Source organism: Glycine soja, unplaced genomic scaffold (assembly GCF_004193775.1).
Source record: "Glycine soja cultivar W05 unplaced genomic scaffold, ASM419377v2 tig00104088_1_pilon_5978153_6030610, whole genome shotgun sequence".
Lineage (NCBI taxonomy): Eukaryota > Viridiplantae > Streptophyta > Magnoliopsida > Fabales > Fabaceae > Glycine > Glycine soja.
In genome coordinates, this window is record NW_021144386.1 from 33,185 (window position 1) to 52,468 (window position 19,284).

The 19,284-nt window shown below is 29.5% G+C and overlaps 1 protein-coding gene across 1 annotated transcript; it reads left to right on the plus strand.

Moving 5' to 3' along the window:
* The first annotated feature begins 6,016 nt into the window (after nt 1–6,016).
* LOC114404463 (ethylene-responsive transcription factor ERF003-like) lies at nt 6,017–7,446 on the plus strand. Its single transcript, XM_028367399.1, has 2 exons — nt 6,017–6,206; nt 6,446–7,446. Exons 1-2 carry the CDS (start codon nt 6,124–6,126, stop codon nt 6,945–6,947), a joined length of 585 nt encoding a protein of 194 aa, XP_028223200.1. The 5' UTR covers nt 6,017–6,123; the 3' UTR covers nt 6,948–7,446.
* Nucleotides 7,447–19,284: the final 11,838 nt, after the last annotated feature.

The following is a 19,284-nucleotide window of genomic DNA, read 5'->3' on the forward strand; positions in this document are numbered from 1 at the left end:
TTTTAGAAGAATATATATATATATATTCATAAATATTCTTTGAATCTATAAATTTTTATATCTTGAATTAGACTCATTCTTTCTTCCTAAATTTTATACAAAATAAAATAAAACAAAAACTAGTAGCTATCATGCAAGTTATACACTCCTTAGATATAATCAATGATTATATTTAAGCTTAAATATAATTATAGTCTTTTTATTTTATTTAATCCATGATTTTAGTTTTTTTATTTTAAAATAAATATATTTAATTGTTTATTTTAAAAAATCTCTAATTTTAGTCTAATTCTTAATTTTATCTATATTTATTTCTTTTATTTCATATATTTTAATTAACTAAATCATTTATTGATAGTACCTTAAATAAATATGTTAGACATAGGATTAACTTGGACCAAAATAAAAAATATATAAAATGTCGGAAAAATTGAGGATTGAATTTTTTTTTATAAATTTTCTAAAATAAAGAATCAAATGTATTAATTTTAAAATGAAGTGACAAAAATATAAATTAAGTAAAAGAGTGAAACATATTATATTTAAACTTGTATACAGTTAAAAAAAGATATAAATGTTAAAAATCTTATCCAAAATTATCTAAAAAGAAAACATGTTCCCAAATTATATAGCCTTAAATATGCATATACACATATTACTGTATTAGAGTGTATGACCATAAGCTTGTAAAAGTTGAATCATTGAAATATCACCCTGTTAGTTATCTGTTACCATTAAAATTAGATTAGATAAACTTGTAAGATAATTTTTTATTTTACACAAAGTAAAATAAAGAAAAATAATTATATGCTCTTTTCCTCTTTGCTATTTTAGTGATTTTCTTTTTAATTTTAACTTATTAAAGTAGAAAATTGGTTTGCATATGTTTGTATTTTATTGATGAAGTCACATTGATTCAGTATTTTTTATAAATATTTTTTTATCAAGATTAATTTTCTTAGTATATTCATTATATACAATCTTCATTTACTAGACAAGTTATTAAAACTTTTCATCATTCAAATCATTTTACCATAATTATGGATACTTTTCATTTTATTAAATAAAAACAAAATGTATTCATTTGTATTTTATTTCACCTACTAATTTTAGTATTTTATATAAAGAAATAAAGTATGCTTGAATATTTTGATTTTTGTTTTATTTAATAAATTTGTTGATTTTAATATTACATACCCATTCCATTCATTAAGAAAATGAATAAAATGAACTAAATAAAAACATAATTAAACTTATTAAAATATGAGTAGTCCCACCCGCGTCAAAAGGCCAGAAGTTGGGAAAACCCGATTCTTCCGAATGCTTCGTACGCGTTAATCGTTATCGCTTCGCGTACATTTCATTAGCATAATATATTCTTTTTCTTCCATTAGAAAAAAAAAATAAAAATAAATTCCGGGCTTCATTTCTTTGCTTAACAGACTGTGAGACATGTGTCTAACAAAGCATATAATTGACAGCCCCTCTGCATATAACCTATCAAGTCCAAATCTATTAATAAATATCTTCTTGCTCCTAATTGTTTATCCAATACAACAACCATGTGTGAGTTCAATAGATTGTGTACTTGCACTTCATCTAATTTAATAAAATTATTGTTTTTATAATAATTATTTTAAAATTTATATTGATGATACTTTTTATTAAGTGAAGGTGTAAATTTTTTTAAATGAGTTTAATACATGATCATTAAACTCATTTAAAAATTATATTATATGGTTTATTAGAGTATTTATTTTTGTACTATAAATTAAAATACATCATATACACTTAAAAATTAGTTGGTGTCAAATCAAGTTACAAATTTTGTAAGAAAGTTACAAATTTGTGGTATAGAAAATCAGTACTAAAAGCCACATTATATATTTTATTTTATTTTATTAATTTTATAAAAATATATATTTTGTATAATATATAATAAAGTAAGATTCTCTCTCTAATAACTTGATTTTAGTATATAAATCAAAACTCGTGCTTTTCGCGTTGCGCTAAGTTATAATCACGCTAATTAAAAGTAATGTTAGTCATATACTCAGCTACTAGCTTGATTTTTATCAGCCATTTTTTTTGACAAATTTTTTGAATTAATATTGATGAAATGTACAAGGGTATGCCGTATGCATATATATGATAAAATATGTATTTATATCTCTTAAAAAAATGTATGTATATGCTTAGTGCCGGCAGGATTTTTGTCTCTTGTCTTGTGTCGTGAACCTATTTTCTTAAAACTCTTTTTAATAATTAGAGTAAATAATAGAATAAAGCTGTACCAAAAAAGAAGATGATGTAATTAAGTTTAGCATTAAGTAATTAATGTGAAGATATACATGCAAAGCTTCAGCTAAGCTTGAAAAAAGCATTTACCATGTCAACGACAGACGGACAACAGTAAGAGATGACTTAATTATATATATATTTGGCTCCTAAATTAGTTTATCAAGCTTTTAGAATGACTTTTCATCCTCTCTAGAGACCCCATCACTGTCTGAGAGGCGTATGCAGAATAACTCAGAAAATTTATTGTCTTGTAAAGCCAATTCTCTTATTATTTGTTTTAGAAAAATGGCTGATAATTCCATTGACTCTGCCTGCAACATTAAATAAATAAATAAATAAATGAATATTTTCCTGTGAATAAACAAATTATTGGTATTTATCATTAAATTAAAAACAAAGACGGTAAATCTATCTAAAAAATTTACTTGCATATTTTCGTCATAGCATATGAAAATCATTATAAAATTGGATGCATGCACTCGAAAACGCAGTCTATCGAAGCTCATTGTAGTTGTTTATTATTATTATTATGTTGTGCGATCATTGTGGTTATATACTACTACATTGTATACTTTTTGGAGTATCTAAAAGGCCCAAATATTTCTTTTCTTGTTTTTGGTTATAAATTTTTACCACAAAAAAGTATGTAAGTAATTTTCATACAATCCTATATTTTAGTTAGATCGGATTTAATTAATAAGATGAATTTGAGGATTTTTATTGAATTTAATTTTTTTATTTATAAGAATGGAAGACAAGTATCATAAATTTATAATAATTCATGGACACGTGAGTTAGAATTTACTAATATTATAAATATTTTTATATCATTATTTAATAATAAATTATTGTGTATGATAATTATTGATTTTTGTAATAATTACTTTAAAAGTGATATAAAAAATAATTTCTAATTGATTGATAATCTAATTATTTTTACACCAACAATTATGAAAATTAAACTCTTATTTATTTTTAAGTAAAATGTCAACTTTAAAAAAAATAAAAAACATAAAACACTGAATTACTAAAACTGTAAATTGTTACATAAACATGCAAAGATTTTTATATTGTTAGTTAAATAAAAATCAATTTAAATGTTTTTAAAAATAATTCTTAATATATAAATTTTAATCAATAGTAGAGTGGTGTGTTAAAAAAATTATATTAGAATTATGTTTGGATTTTGAGTGAGAAAGCTCAAAAGTATGTTTGTTTGAAAATAAAATCAATTATGTTTGAAGTTATCCTTTAAAAATACGTTTGAGAGTAAAATTGTCTAAAAATTCAATTTTGGAGAAATGAGACTTGTGATACTTTTACAAACTCATCAAATTTAATCAAAACTTAAGGTTGTAAATTTTAATTCAAATATGTACTAGAAAGTATATTGTTAGCATTCCTAAAAAAATTGGGTAGGTAAATAAGAAAAAATGCATACATGTTCATCCCTCGCAAGCTCTTATGGGCGGATTTTATATAACCAATAACGCTACTTACATTTTATTAGAGATGGAATGTAAAATTGTTTTTTGTATCTTTTATCTAATGATTAAAATTATTGGGATTGTTGATACATGACATATCAAAGTCTTTATGAAGTGATTTAGGATTTGATTCTTAATCAATGTCCACACTTCATATCACTCATATATGTATTTTCACGAAATGATTCAAATTAATTTTTGAAATTCTTGGCTCGTGATACATATAATACATCAGTTGAGATCTATGTTATCTTTTACTGTATCATTTAATTATAATTGGTTTCACTATATTATTTTTTTTTACACGCTCATGCTTTTTGCCTTTCCTTTCCACGCAAACATGAAATCAGTGTTTAAACACACCAATTATTATTCTAATGTAACATTGTACTACCTTATAGCTTACGTTTTCACACAACATGCGTTTTTGGATGAGCCTTGTAATTTCCTTGGGGATAGCAAGACCAAAACTTAGTTGGCAGAGGCTGATCTAAGCCTCGAGAGAACGATAACCGCATTATATAAATCATATAAATTGCCTAATGCAACAAATAATGGTCAAATATAGCAGCAGCTATAACGAACACTATATAATAAGGCTCCAGTTCATGGCGTGCCTGCTCACACAAAATCCAGAGGATGGGTTTTAAAATTACCTAAAAAGAAATTATGTATGAACATAAAACTTTTCTTGTATAATCCTCGTATATACGTAAACGAAGGGTTAAATAAATCTAATTCATCACATGTAACTTACACCTAACCTAAAACTTCTTAATTACAACTTCTTTATTTGGATATCCTAATCCTAATTGTCTTGTCTTTGGTATAGTTATAGCTAATTACATAATGATTTTGGAGTATATGCAAATAGACGACGACAATTGACAAGCATGTGACACTGAAATTAAGTCAAAGAAAGAGCTAGCAGAGTGTGAATTTGATATTGTGCCAACCAAAACACCAAATACTTTCTTGATGAGAATAATGAGGCTAGCTAGTTGAGTAATGAAGACTCTAGTTAATTACTGTACAACTTCGAACTAGTGAGCGTGTGTATTCCCTGACTTGAAGAATATGTCTTAATCTTAAGAGGCACATCTCATTATGAAGTTAAGTTTTTCTTTCACTAAAAAGAAGATTTCTTAGTGCTGCTCGCAAACCCATGGTATTGTTGAGCTTTCTTACTTTCCTTTCTTAAATATTTTTCACAGTTAACTATCAGTTTGAAAGCAGCATCCCACTCACTTATAACCATAAGTACTCACTACTCACTAGCATCTAACTAGCAACCTTGTGTAACTGATAAGTAGTGGACAAAAGCTAACTAGATCGACCTTTAGACGTAACCAAGCTAACTTTAATTATTTATAAAGTGGCTCCAACTAAACAAAAAAATGAAACTAACTCACTTTAATTAGTTCTAAAGTGGCTCCAAACAAAAAAATTAAATCTGTTAGTTGTATATTTAGTCCGATAAGATTCACCTGTTTATGAAACTACAAAATGGATTAGTGTTTGACACTCATTTGGAGTTACACTCCATTTACACCCATAGAAATAAGTAGAATTGGAGAGCTATGGTGAGAAATATGATGGAAAGTGAAGAAAATGATAAAGATCGAGGAGTACAGAGTGACAGTAAACAAATCAACACTCCTCAAAACTGTAGAATCACTCTTTTTCATTGCCTGCGAAAATTACTTTTCTTTCATTGCAGTTATTTATATTAATGTTTTTAACTTGAAAAGTTTTTCTGTACTTTTAAAAGAAAATATGACATGTACAATTCAATTAAGTTCAAATGATATTGTTTTACCAATCTCATGCCTCACTTAGGACTCCTACGCCCATAGTTTTTGATATCAAATTACATTAAATATTTGAAAGAAAGATTTTGTTGTTTATTGTGATTTTACATTACCCGACTCAAAGTTGATGATACATTTAATCTATAAAAAATATTTTTTTCAAATAAGTTTTTGCCAAGGATATTTTGGTCTCATTGGCTTAATTGAACATGTTTATCTTTTAAAATCAACATAATCAAACTCAAACAAATAAAATATTTTTTTTTTGAAATTTAAGATAGAATAAAAGTTATTTATAAAAAATATTAATAGTCCTTCTCCAAGAACTTTACCTGCATCAAAGGGGTGAAGCATTAGTGTGGGCCTTTGTAAATTGATAGAGGACGAAACTCCATAAAGAGCATTGTATAAATAATGTAGCCGAGCTCCTTCTCCTTCACTTCACTTCACTTCAGTCACCTTTTCCTTTTCTCTGATAGAGGACGAAACACGTTTCTCTCTCTCTCTTTTTTTTTCTCATCATCATGGCCAGACCCCAACAACGCTATCGTGGAGTCCGCCAAAGGCACTGGGGCTCTTGGGTCTCTGAAATTCGCCACCCTTTATTGTAATTCACTTTCCCTCACTAACAAACTGATCACACCACATTCACTTGACCTTTTTCTTTTTCTTTATTAAAGACAATAAATTTCCATCACAATTCTCCCTCTTAAGTTCTCTTTATGTGTCTTGAAAGCAATTTACTACATTGCTAATACTAAGCACTTGATATGGTTATTGCACTCTTGAGTTGATGGAAACTTAAACGGTTTAATTTGTCTTGTTTTTTTTTTCTTTGGACCACAGGAAGACTAGAATATGGCTAGGAACTTTTGAAACGGCAGAAGATGCAGCAAGAGCATATGATGAAGCTGCTAGGCTCATGTGTGGGCCAAAAGCACGCACCAATTTCCCATACAACCCCAATGAGCCACATTCATCCTCATCCAAGCTTCTCTCTGCCACTTTAACAGCTAAGTTACATAAGTGTCACATGGCTTCCCTTTCTCTTCAAATGGCCAAGCAGAAACCACCACAGAACAAAGAGCCTCAACCATCACACGGGTCCAATCCATTTGCCTCTGCCAATGCCATTGCTGGATCAAGCGCTGACACGAGTTTTCGATGGCCAGATAATAGACATGAGGAATTCAGGTGGCTTGAAGGGAATTGGGTTGGTGTTGAAGGCCAGGTTGAAGTTTCCAATCAACAGTTTCAGCCAGTTCTTGAAGATGATCACATAGAGCAGATGATACAGGAGTTGCTTGATTATGGATCAATTGAGCTTTGCCCTGTTAGCTCAACCTAGACTCTAAAGTGTAACATTCGAGGTTTTAAAAAACAGTCTGCAATCGTGTTTCCAGCCGCAACATAAAGGTTTTTGGGGTGTCTGCGACTGCAACAGTCACAATTGTGACTGATAGTCGTATTTGTCTGCAATTTTCTGTAATAAGAAGAAACATGATGAAACTGCGACTGCGGCCGTTTTTTAAAACCTTGATAGCATTCTCTATTGGCAAGTGCAAACATCTTTTTTGGGGTACTAATTCACCATGTAATAATAAAGGTATAAGCTTAGTTTAGTACCATAGGAATCTTAGTCACCGTTAGTTTCTATTACTTCACCAATTAGAAGACAACCATGCGGAACCAGAATGTAGCCAATGATGCGAATGGAATATCATGCATATGATGGACTATAATAGAGTACAATTTTCCAGCTTCTGTTTTTGTTTATATCCTACTACTAAAAGTTGTCCAAAATTCTTCAAATAAAACAGGATGGATGTGGGACCTTGTGTTAGACATGATATGATTGATATCTTCAGCTTTTATTTGTTTATGTGTTGTTTGTTATCATTATTATACGGATAATTTTTGGATTATATTTCAGTAAAGACAATAACGAGAAGAGAGAGATAAAAGGAGAAAATGTGGCTAATCAAGTTAGCAGTCAAATTCATCAGACATTTGTTACAAAGCAAATGTGGGAAAAAAAACTAGGTGGATGCTACATATGACAAACTTTAACCGTTGTTCTGCCAAGGTAAAGGGAAATATTTCAAACATGATTAGCACATTGTTGTTATAAAGGCATCACTTTGGCAGTAGCAGGCACTGAAGTCAACAGTAGCTAGGCACAAAGAAACATGATGAGAAGAGAGAGATGGAAACAGAGAAAGCAGCAATTTGAAAAAATGATCACGCAATGTTTTTTGTCTAAAGTCAATCTCTTGGTATTGCATCCAAGGAATGTACAGACAGATACTGCCAATTATGACTAAGTATGCCAATCCGCAGGGATCATGATGAAGCATTCCTTCTTTGACAATAAACATTTCTTTCTCTATTGTTTCTACATAAAAGTGTATCGAGTTAAAGTTTTACCCCCAATTAAATCCAAGACAAAATGCCAACTTCATAACAGTGCAATTTGGTATGAGCAATTCTTGTGTGAATATAATGACACTCACACACACAAGTAATCATACTAAAATAAATTTGACACAAATGTCTTTACACACTTTATTATTATTTTATTAAACTTTTAATTGGTTGTGCTTATAAATATTGAGTTGTTACAATAATTACTTGTTTGTTTCATATTACCTACCAATAAAAGATCGAGATTCAAACTCAAGTTATGTGATTGTCAGTTTGTCACAAATGAAATGCTGACCATGTGAAACAAAATATCCTTGGTTATTCCTGTTTCGTAACGCGTTTTTTCAAGTTGATAACAGACCAGACGATCTTTTTATATTGTCTTTTGAAGTAATCTTCCTTCCATCCTCGATTTTTGCACACTGACCACAAAACTTGTCCATTCAAAATCCACGTACTCGATCAACTCCTTTTAATTTTAAGCACATTTCTGGTTTTATTTCCATTGTCATTTTAATCTCGTTTCCACCAAACATTCAAGTTAAAATGATAAATTTTATAACATTGAAAATTTCTTTCATCTCTTTGAGTTGCTTATTCAACGAGAGAATCATTTCTTTTTCTTAAACCGTATCTTTAGCAAAGACAATATTGGATTTTAATTATAAAGTCACAAGTTGCAATGCATGATACTTTAATTATCAATTAAGTAGATACCACTTTTAAATTTTTATCCGACTTAGCATAAAGGATGTGCGTCACTTTAGAAAATATCGACGGATTGTTGCATCACATTGCTTACTCTTTTTCAGACCGCTGTTCTTAAAAAAAACGAAATTTCAAGTCTAGTGTTAGAACAAAATTTCTTTGTGATAAAATAGTCTAGACTAACGTACAGTCGGCACTATGCAAACAAACACACATATATGTCTCGTGCATCTCTTCTCTTTTATCTTCAATAAATAAATAAATGAATTGGGAACTTTGTCTATAACTTTGGAAATGTTATGGTTGTTCAGCTACAACTTAAATTATGTGCACGGGAAGTGTCCTCCATGCTTACCATCACGATCATGTTGTTTCCAACATTGCGGACCCTTATGTCTCAATTGGCTATGCAATCATGCTTAAGTCAAACATTGTATCTAGCTGGTGGTCATACATTATCATAAAGTGCACATTTTAATTTCTTGCTATAACAAGAGATTTTCTTCAACTTAATTTTTGTCCTAGCATATTTTGGATGAAGATCACACACTTTACTATTTTTTGTGTAAACCAAACTGGATTCAATGTTCTCAGTGAGTTCTTTCTGCATGTTAAAAATGTTTATAGGGTGAAAACAACGGTTGTTATAATCATAAGATCGCCTTCATCATTTTATACTACTATATTTTTTTAACTTTTCTGAGTTTAATTCTTTGAAAGGTTGAGTGGCACAGTGAATTTCCACTATTTTATCCCCATGCTTAATGATTATTTATCTGTCTGGTAATTGATTTTGTCCCCCACAACCATTCAAAAGCACAAATTGATAAGCCTGGTGACATGACAATAAAAACCAATAAATCACATTAGTTGAGTAATCTCTTTAATGTTGTGTCTAGCAAGGATATTATAAACCAAAGTCATAATTCAGTCTTAATTAAACTAAGATGCTAATCAATAGAGTGGTTTGTTCTGAAATACGCGATAGTTAATAAACAATCGACGACTTGAGCTAGTACATTTCAGTGGTACAACATCAGTGGAAAAATAATGGGTGCTGTCAAATCTGAGACTTTTTACTAAAACTAAAAAACAAAGTAGGTTATGGACATTCCAATTTTAGGTTCAATGAACCTATCAATTTTGAGGCATTTCTGTTTGTTGAGCACATAGAAGCAACATTTATGTCCACACCGCACAGTAGCCAGCTACTATTCTAACAAGGAATAGGACACTTTCTCTATATATCTTAGCGAGAGAGACATACAACAGAGGCACACATGGGATGTTATGCATGCTTCCCTTTCGGTTGTCCTTCTCCTTCTCCATTTCTTCACAAGTTCTCAGCCTCTTGTAGTCGTCTCTGCTTGCAGGGTCTACTATCAGCCGATTGCAACTATTCAGCATCTGATTTTGGTATTCCTTTTTTCATTGTCTGTGTGTATGTTGCTATCTAGCCTTGCTATTATATGGGTACTGAAAATCGAAGACACATCCAAGTACAGTGAATCCAAAGAATGTTAGAAGTCTTGCTGATCATACGAGAGCTATTATTAACATATTTAATACTATATCTTAAACTACTAACAAGTAGTTGGTCTAAGAAATACTGAATTCGAATTGAATCCGGTTTTTTTAAGTAAAATTTTAGATTTAAATGTTAGAAGGTAAAGGAAAAACTTTACTAAAGATGGTTATCTCATCCTAATTCTTCAACAAAGATTAATTATCGATAAAAAAACAAACATGTTTTGATCTTAGTTATAATAATTTTTTTTTTGTTTTTATCTCAAATAAATTAAATCACTATTTTTGGTTAATATTTGTATGTAATATCTGTCTACTACTAATATATTTAATAGAAAGTCAAATAATCATCTTAGATAACACTTGTGGTAATCAGGGATGAATCCACATTATGAATTATGGGATAATTGATTCCACAATAAATATATATATATATATATATATATATATATATATATATATATAAATAAACGTTTTTAATAATTTTATTTTTACCCCCATAAAAAATTGTTGATACTTTCCTAAGACAATTGTCATATTTTTACATGTAATTAATCACATCTGATAGTTAATAATTTTATATTATTATTATTATTATTATTATTATTATTAACTATATGTAAAACAAAGTTAACTATATTTATACATCCAATTAATTATATTTTAAAGCGGTCACCAATTGTATAATTTTGAGTGGGATGAATAATATCATTTTCTAATTTTAATGCGAAACTAAGTACCTGAATTGAACAATTAGATTGCCTTCTCTCCCCTGTCTTGCATACTAGCATATATAAGCTCACATGGGTTGTCTTTTTTAGTTCTATTTCTCCTTCTGCATTCCTGTTTCATGATTCTGACAAGTTTCACATAAAAACCACATGGGTTTGGCTGTTTGGGCCTCTTGAACTATAATTTTTAAGTTTCGAATGAGTCTAATGTCAAGGGATTTGAGTAGTCCATGTGAAGTTCAAATTTTGTATAAAAAATGAAACCTTGTATGTTTGGCTAGAAATGAAGTGAGAGGAAATAAGAAGAAAAAAACAAGATAGAAATATTGAATTTTGATCATTTCTTAAAAAAAAAAAAAGAAAGAAAGAAAGATAACAATCATTTTCATTAGATTGACTGAAAACATTTCATGCCCAAAATGATGAAATAAAGTATGATATTAAGATTTCATATGCAATCTTCTAACGCAACAACAAGTAGTATAGTTTATCAAGATTAAACAATACAATAAAAAGATCTTCATACGCAATATTGGACATACCATTTAACCCTTATTCTTCTATGTTGGAAAGTATTTTAGACAACAATTGGTTGTAATCCAATGCTCATATAAGACACGTGAGACTTCATGTACAAAATACATGGATGTACAAAATTATACACAAATTGATGTTAGATTCCAATTTCTTTATTTTCTCCTAATGGTCATGGTCATTTCTCACGGTTCTGAATGACGGATAACCATTAATTATAAGTATATTTTGTGGTTAAATTATATAAGAATTTGTAATTTGTCTCTTCTAATTTTTTTTAGCAAGTAATTGTTAAATTAACATCATTTAAGTTTTTGTGCATAAATTATTAAAAGTGATGAATTTATTATGCTTAATGAGTAAAATAAAGCTAAAAAAATAAGTTAATTCAGAAAAGTAGAGCTAATTAAGGAACATGTTAATTAAGGAAAGAAGGTTAATTAAGAAAAACATGACTAATTAAGGAAAATAGGACTAATTAAGAAAATCAGATTAATGAAGAAAAACATGTTAATTAAGGAAACGAGGACTAATTAAAGAAAGAAGACTAATTCAAAAGTTCGCTAATGTGTACCTGTAAAAGAAAAAGAGAGAATAAGAAGAAAATACACAGAAATTCCAGGAGAATATAATTTCTTATAGAAGGCAAAAGCTAGAAGAAGGAGAAACAAGCATTGAAAGTCATTTCTTTCCTTCATTCCCTTTCTTATCTTTTACACTCTTACTGAATATTCCTCTCTTGCAATTGTAAAACCTTCATGACAATGAGAGACTGATAACTAGAAAATATGAACTGATTTGATAGTTAATTTTGACTAATAAATGAGTGTAATTTCTCTACTTTATTATTGTTTTTAATGAAATAATGAAGAAATTAACATTTTTGCTATTTTTATTAGCAAAAGTCAAGAGACGAAGAATTCAAGTGTTTTGAAGGGAAATTGAGACAAAAAATGGAAGAAAAAACCTTGAAAAATGGAAGAAGTGGGCAGCTCGCTCAGTGCGTCACCCAGGCTTAGCACCTGAAAAAGTCCACAATGAAGCCCAAAGGTGCACTTAGCGTGAGAACTTGCGCTAAGTCCGAAGACAATGTGAAAATTAAGCTACCTTGAGCCTATATAAGAAGGAGAAAGCAAAAGGAAAAAACACACCGAGTCTCAGAGCTCTCCAGTGAAGAAATCCAAAATATGAGTCTTTCTCTTAGTCATTCCCGATTTTCTTGTTATTAGTCATTCATCTCCTTCTTCTATTAGCCTCTGAAGTGTAAAGCCTTTCATTTCATGGCTATGAGAGGCTAAACCCTCTCTATTGGGAGCCTAGTAGTCAATGCCCTTGTAATGTAATTACTTTTTTTATCTATTAATGCAATTTCAAGTTCTATTATCTCTTTTCTGCTCTTTATCTGTATTGTGTGGTTTGACCATCCATGCACTTGTTTTTAGGAGTTATACATTGGAAAATGGTAATGTCTAAAGAACTGGGAAAGAGCATCTCAACAATGCTTTATTAAGGATAAACTGACTTTGTTGTGTCTCTGCATACATCTTCATGCTTAATGCAATTTATGATTCAATATTTGCAAAGGGATTTGAGAGAGAAAATACATAAATTAGGCTATTCATCATGAAGGATCAGAGTTGAGTATATTAGTAGATGTGGGTGGAAATTAGAAGAGCAGTTAATAGAGAAAATCATTAATATTGCATAAAGGGTAGTTAGACATGCTAGGTCCCAACATAATTGCATTCTGGAGTCATCTTTTGCACTCAACTTATTTAATTTCTTGTTTATTTTATCATTCTTGTTTGTTTATTTCAATTTCTTTCTTTCTTTTTATTTCTATTATACTTCATCTTCTCTTGCTTACAAATTGAGTATTCATCAACACAGGTATAAATAAAGTTCTTGTGGACTTGACACTCAGTCTTTCGTTTTAATCTTTACCACTTGTGATAAAATTGGTGCACTTGCCAATCAGGTAACGGAGGCTAAAGCCCATTTGTTGGGAACTTGGCAATCAACTACTCTTGATATAATTTGTCTTCCTATCTATTTATAATATTAGATTTGCATTACCTTTTCCTATGCTTAATATTATTGTTTTTCGCTTGATCACCCATTTGCGTGGTAAGTTTTAGGGATAGCGTTGGAAAACTTTATTTTCTAATAGAACTGGAAAAGACTATCTAAATAAAGTCATCACTAAGGATAGGTTCATATTTGTTTAGCCTGTTATACATCTATATTCTTAATGTAATTTACTATTTTAGCTATGCAAAGGGATTTAGGAGAAAAAATAAATAAAGTAGGCTATTTCATGCGGAGGACCAAAGTTAAAGTATGCTAGTAGGTACATGTGTAAATTGTAATAATTATAAATAGAGAAAAATCATTAATATTACATCAAATAGTAGTTCTGGTAGGCTAAGTTTTCAACATTCTCATCTTCAGAATTTTTTTTTACAATAATATTGGATTTTCTCATCTTTTCTGTTTTTAATTCATTAATTTAATTAATTCCTATTCAATTTCTCCTCTTGTTTGATTTAATTTTCTATGAATTTAAATTAATTTTTTTTCATAACATTTTCAAGTCAATTTTCTTTAACTTCTTTTATTAATAAAATATTCATCTACCTAAGTATAAACAAAATTTCGATGAATTCGACAGTCGAACTTCCATTTTAACTTTACTAAGGTGGTGGATATTTATTAATGGTCTTGCTTCTTTGAATAGTGTCAAAATTTAAAAGTGTAAGTGGATCAAATTGAGTTGAGTTTTGTTAATTTTTAAAATCAATCAAATTAAAATTATTTGGATTAAATTTGATTTGGTATCTTTTTTGTTTTGTCAATCCAATCCAACTTTTGTTGGATTTGGTAGGTTATCGGGTTGAGTTATTAGAAACTATTACCTCTTTAGGTTTTAGGAAAAAAATTTAAAAAATCCTCAAACTCAAAAATTGTAAGGAATTTTATTTTGGACAAAATAATAAGAATTTTTTTTAAAAAAAATACTCATGAAACATTGTATTATTCACATGATAAACAAAAAAAATCATAAATATATACTTACATTACCATTCTAAAACAATATATTATCTTGAAATAAACAAAAAAAGATAAACTCTAAAATAATGCATTACCTTGAGAACGACTAAATAAAAGTGTACTTAGTTTAGGATTTTTAAATTAGTAATTTAATTGTATACGAGTTAGGTTGAGTTTTTGTCATGTCTAAAACTCCAAACCCATCATTCAATCCAATTTTAATTGGATTCATTAAACTAAAATCAATCAAATCCAATGACTTAATCCAACTTACAAAAATCTAATTAGATTGGGTTGGATTGGGCAGGTTCACGGATTGGGTCTGATTCTCTTACACCCCTACCAAAATTCACTTCAAAACTTTTACAATTCAACTATTTTGATGCAAAATCTCTTGGAACCCTGTCTTACACAAACTAATGTCAATTCGTGAGTTTTGCCAAGCAAAATATACCAAAATGTGTAAATATGACATGAAAACTCACTTTAAGTGGGTTATCAACACATGGCAAGATGATTTAAAAGAGCTGGAGGATGAAATTAGTGAGTTACAATTCATTGTGAGTACTTTCAAAGAATCACTTTAAGCTTTTGAGATAAATCTGACGCATGATATGTAAAACTACTCTATGATGACATAAAAGGTAATTTTAAACATTTTTAGGTTATTTTTTGTTAATTGATGTTGATTTTTTTTAATCAGCAAATATATTATAACCTTGGCACCAGAAGTATCAAGAAAAACAAAAAACAATGATTAGAATCACAAAGGTTGAGCACACAAGTTAATGGATATCAATATTCATATAGGATATAAATAGATCTTAACCCCAAAGCTAGCAACAAAAGACCTTACACCACAAAAACAAGGGGATAAGACTAATATGATGATTAAACAACCCCCCAAAATACTCCTTAACATCCTTTTAGCTTACCTATATTATCAATACAATTGTCCAACACCCTTAAAAAATCATAAACCAACAATGCCACTACCAATACAAACAAACCCACTTATCCACTAGATAAACAAGCAGCAATATTCATGCTCCATTGAACGAAAGAATGATGGAATCTTGAGGATAGAGAGTGCAGCCATGTCTAAGCAATGAACTTTATGTCCTATAACATAGATTGCATATAAATCGAATCTTGATTGAAAATGCAACTATTCATTTTCCTCTAAACACAAAAAGTTATTGCACACTAAATTATCTTCCAAATACAATTCTTACTATACGATTTTCCAATACCTGAATGAACCCAGAAGTGGTCAGTGAAAAAATCAGGTAAAGCAATTGCAAAATCAAAGGAAATCCAATTACAACATTCCTTCCAAATTTTGCTTACCATTGGACATGATATAAAAACATGATAGCTTGACTCATGATGCTTTTGACATGGGTTTAAATCTTAATGGTTTTTATAAGGATCACAATAATAGAAAACCAAAAAGGATCTTGAAATCAATAATTCTCACAAATAATAAATAAACAGTGTGTATCTTTCTTCATAGTGAAACTTGTCTCTAATGTGCTTTGATTTCTTGAAAGAGAAGAAAAACAAGATTTTACTTTCTTTGAGTCTTCTTTCTATTCTCTCTATCTTTCGTGATAGCTAGGGTTATGAAAACACTCTAATATAGAGAAGGGAACTTTATCTCATGTTAGTAGGTATTAGTCTCTTTATAATCACTACTCCCATCAAATAGTAGTTGTCTTTAGAAATTGTTCCACTTAAGCCCACGACCTATTTACAACTTAGTTCATAGCAATTAGTTATTTATTTATTAATCCTTAATAAATCACATGACTTTCATTTGAGACATTAAATCTTACATTCTCCCACTTGACTCATGTGACATTACCTAACATCATGGACAAATAAATAAATAAACCAAACTTATGTAACGCGCATTGAAATGACTAAATCATTTCATACATTTGGCACATCATATTTTCATAATTAAGAATAAGAACTAATCTAAGTCATGATGGTTGTACATCACTTAATCGTTATAGCCCCTTCCATGTACCACAAATTAGACTTCTCCTTAATATGAACATAATTATGAGCACATAATTGGTCTAACTAATGTCTTTATTAATTAAGACAATACCTATTTACATTACTTTAATAAAAATATGCATGTAAACATAGAAATCAGTAATTAGAAACATATCATAATTAAGCTCAAAGTGTCATTAACACAATATTGAGTAACGTTACACTCAACAATCTTTATTATCAATAATTGTTATCTTTTCAACATGCTCAATAAATGTCCTGGACAGTAATCCCTTTGCCAAAATGTCAATTATTATAAGGTTTATGCTAATATTTTTTGTTGGCACTCTGTGTTTATAAACTTCTTTCATGACAATGTAGTTTAATTTCACATGCTTATTAGCACCTTTAGAGTACTTGTCATTCTTAGAAAAACATTGTTATAGAGTTATCATAATAAATTTTCAACAACTTAGCAATAATGTTAAGAATTTCAAGTCCTGAAATAAAGTTCTGCAACCAATTAGCCTGAATTGTAGCATCAAAACATTCTACTAATTCAATTTGTTTCCGTTCCAAATTATTTTAGGATATTATGCAAGACTAAGCTTGTCTCCTTTCTAAATTGGAATAGGTGATCTTGAGCACTTTTCCATCCTAAATCTCTCTAGCACTTTATTGATGTATATACATTTTGAGACAAAACCCAACAGTCCATGTGTACCATTTCAAAATATCTTTATTCATATCACACATATAGCTTGCCTCATTCATATATAGCAAGCATATGAAGGTTGTTGGAAGGGGATATGAAGTTCAGTGCGTGCTCAGCACGAGGTGCACACTAAGTCAATTGTTTCCACTACCACTAATTTGGGCTAAGCGTGAAACCTAGGCTTAGGGTGTAGTCACTTAACCAGGTGTTGCTTTTGTGTGCGCGCTTAGTGTGGAAGTCAGGCTAAGCATGCAAGCCTTAATGAGACAGTGCAACATTTTGGAGTGAAACTTTAAAAAAGGAGAACTGTTTCAGTGCTTAGGGAGCATGGTTTTTTTGGAGAAGAACTTCTAGGGTGCCTTTGTTTCTCCTTGGTATTCATTTTCTTATTCTTCTTATATTTTTCTTCTTCTTGTTTAGGGTCTGTCATGGCTATGAAAAGCTAACTTTACCATTGTTGGGGACTTGGATACCAAAAAATTTGTGATGTAATTATGCTTACTATCCATTTAATGTTATCTCATTATTATCGTTTCCTTTCTATGCTTATTGCCTTGTTCATGGTTTGATCACCCTTGTGTATGTATGTTGTAGTGTAATGATCATTGGGAAATATCTTTACATTAAGATCTGGAAGAGGCTTCTAGTTAACCCATGCCTAAGGATGGAATGGTGTTGATTAGCCTTTTATAAACATTTTCTCTCAATCAAATCCACTAGTTTAATTTGCTAAGGTATTAGGAGTAGAGCCAAGTGATTTAGGCTCTTTTATATAAGGTAATGGTTATGATAACATTGATTGGTGAAAAATCATTTCTGTTACATCAATAACTCATTTGATATTTCAAGCACCCAACATCTCTACAAAATATTTACTATATCTCCTCTTGCATCCAAAGTGTTTTTGTTTTTGTGCCTTTGAACTTTGTCCTTTTTTTTGTCTTTGCTTAGTATTAAGTATTAAATTTCTCTGTCTTTATTTTAAAAATCAGTTAACTCTTTTTATTTCGTTGCTTAGAACTTGGGTCACATGAACTACTTAGCATAAGCAAAGTTCATGTGAATACAACACTCAATCTTACTATTTATTTATTACTTGCAATTTTGTTCACATGTCAGTCGGTTAACACCATACATGATAGGTTATGATTTGATGACGGTGTAAAATTTTTTTACAGGACCATAATCAATCACAATTGACCATATATGATAAATTTATTATTTGTTGATTTTTATGATAGTTACTTTAAAATTCATACTAACAAAGAATTATGATTCAGAGAATAGTGTAAGAATGTTCTACACTGTTCATACATGACCATTAAAGTCTTTAAAATTTGTATCTAATAGTTAGTTACAACTTGTTAAATTTAGAATCTGATTTGAGTAAAGATTTGCTCTACTCATTTTAGATATTTTTTTGGGATTAGTTACCAAGTTTGGGTAAAATGCCCTCTCCAAGTTTGGGTGTGTTGGTAGATATATTTAAGAAATAAAATGTTTTCAATGCCTATTTTTGTTTATAATATTTAAATTCAAGACTTTTTTTTTAAAAGAATATTAATTAATTATTAGAATCATCATTACCTAATTTTGATAATTACTATTTTAATCATATATTGGAAGTTTCATATTTGATAATTAATATTTAGTATTACATTGACTTGACTAACTGAAAATTGAGCAAACAGATACAGTCAAAATAACTGTATAAAAAATGAATTTTAACCAAATCAACCATTTAAAAATTCATGAGGTATAGTTATATTATAGTATGTGAAATAAGATAATTAAGATAAACTAATGGTATATAAAGGAAAAAAAGTTAATACTAAAAAACATTATAAAAATCACATGAATAAATATATAAATCAGGTGTCAAATGTGAGAATTGGAAAAAAGAAAACAGAATAACGAATGGCGAATGACCGGGACCAATGGCATTTGGTAAAAGCCCACGAGGCCCGCCAATGCTGCTTCGCCTATTT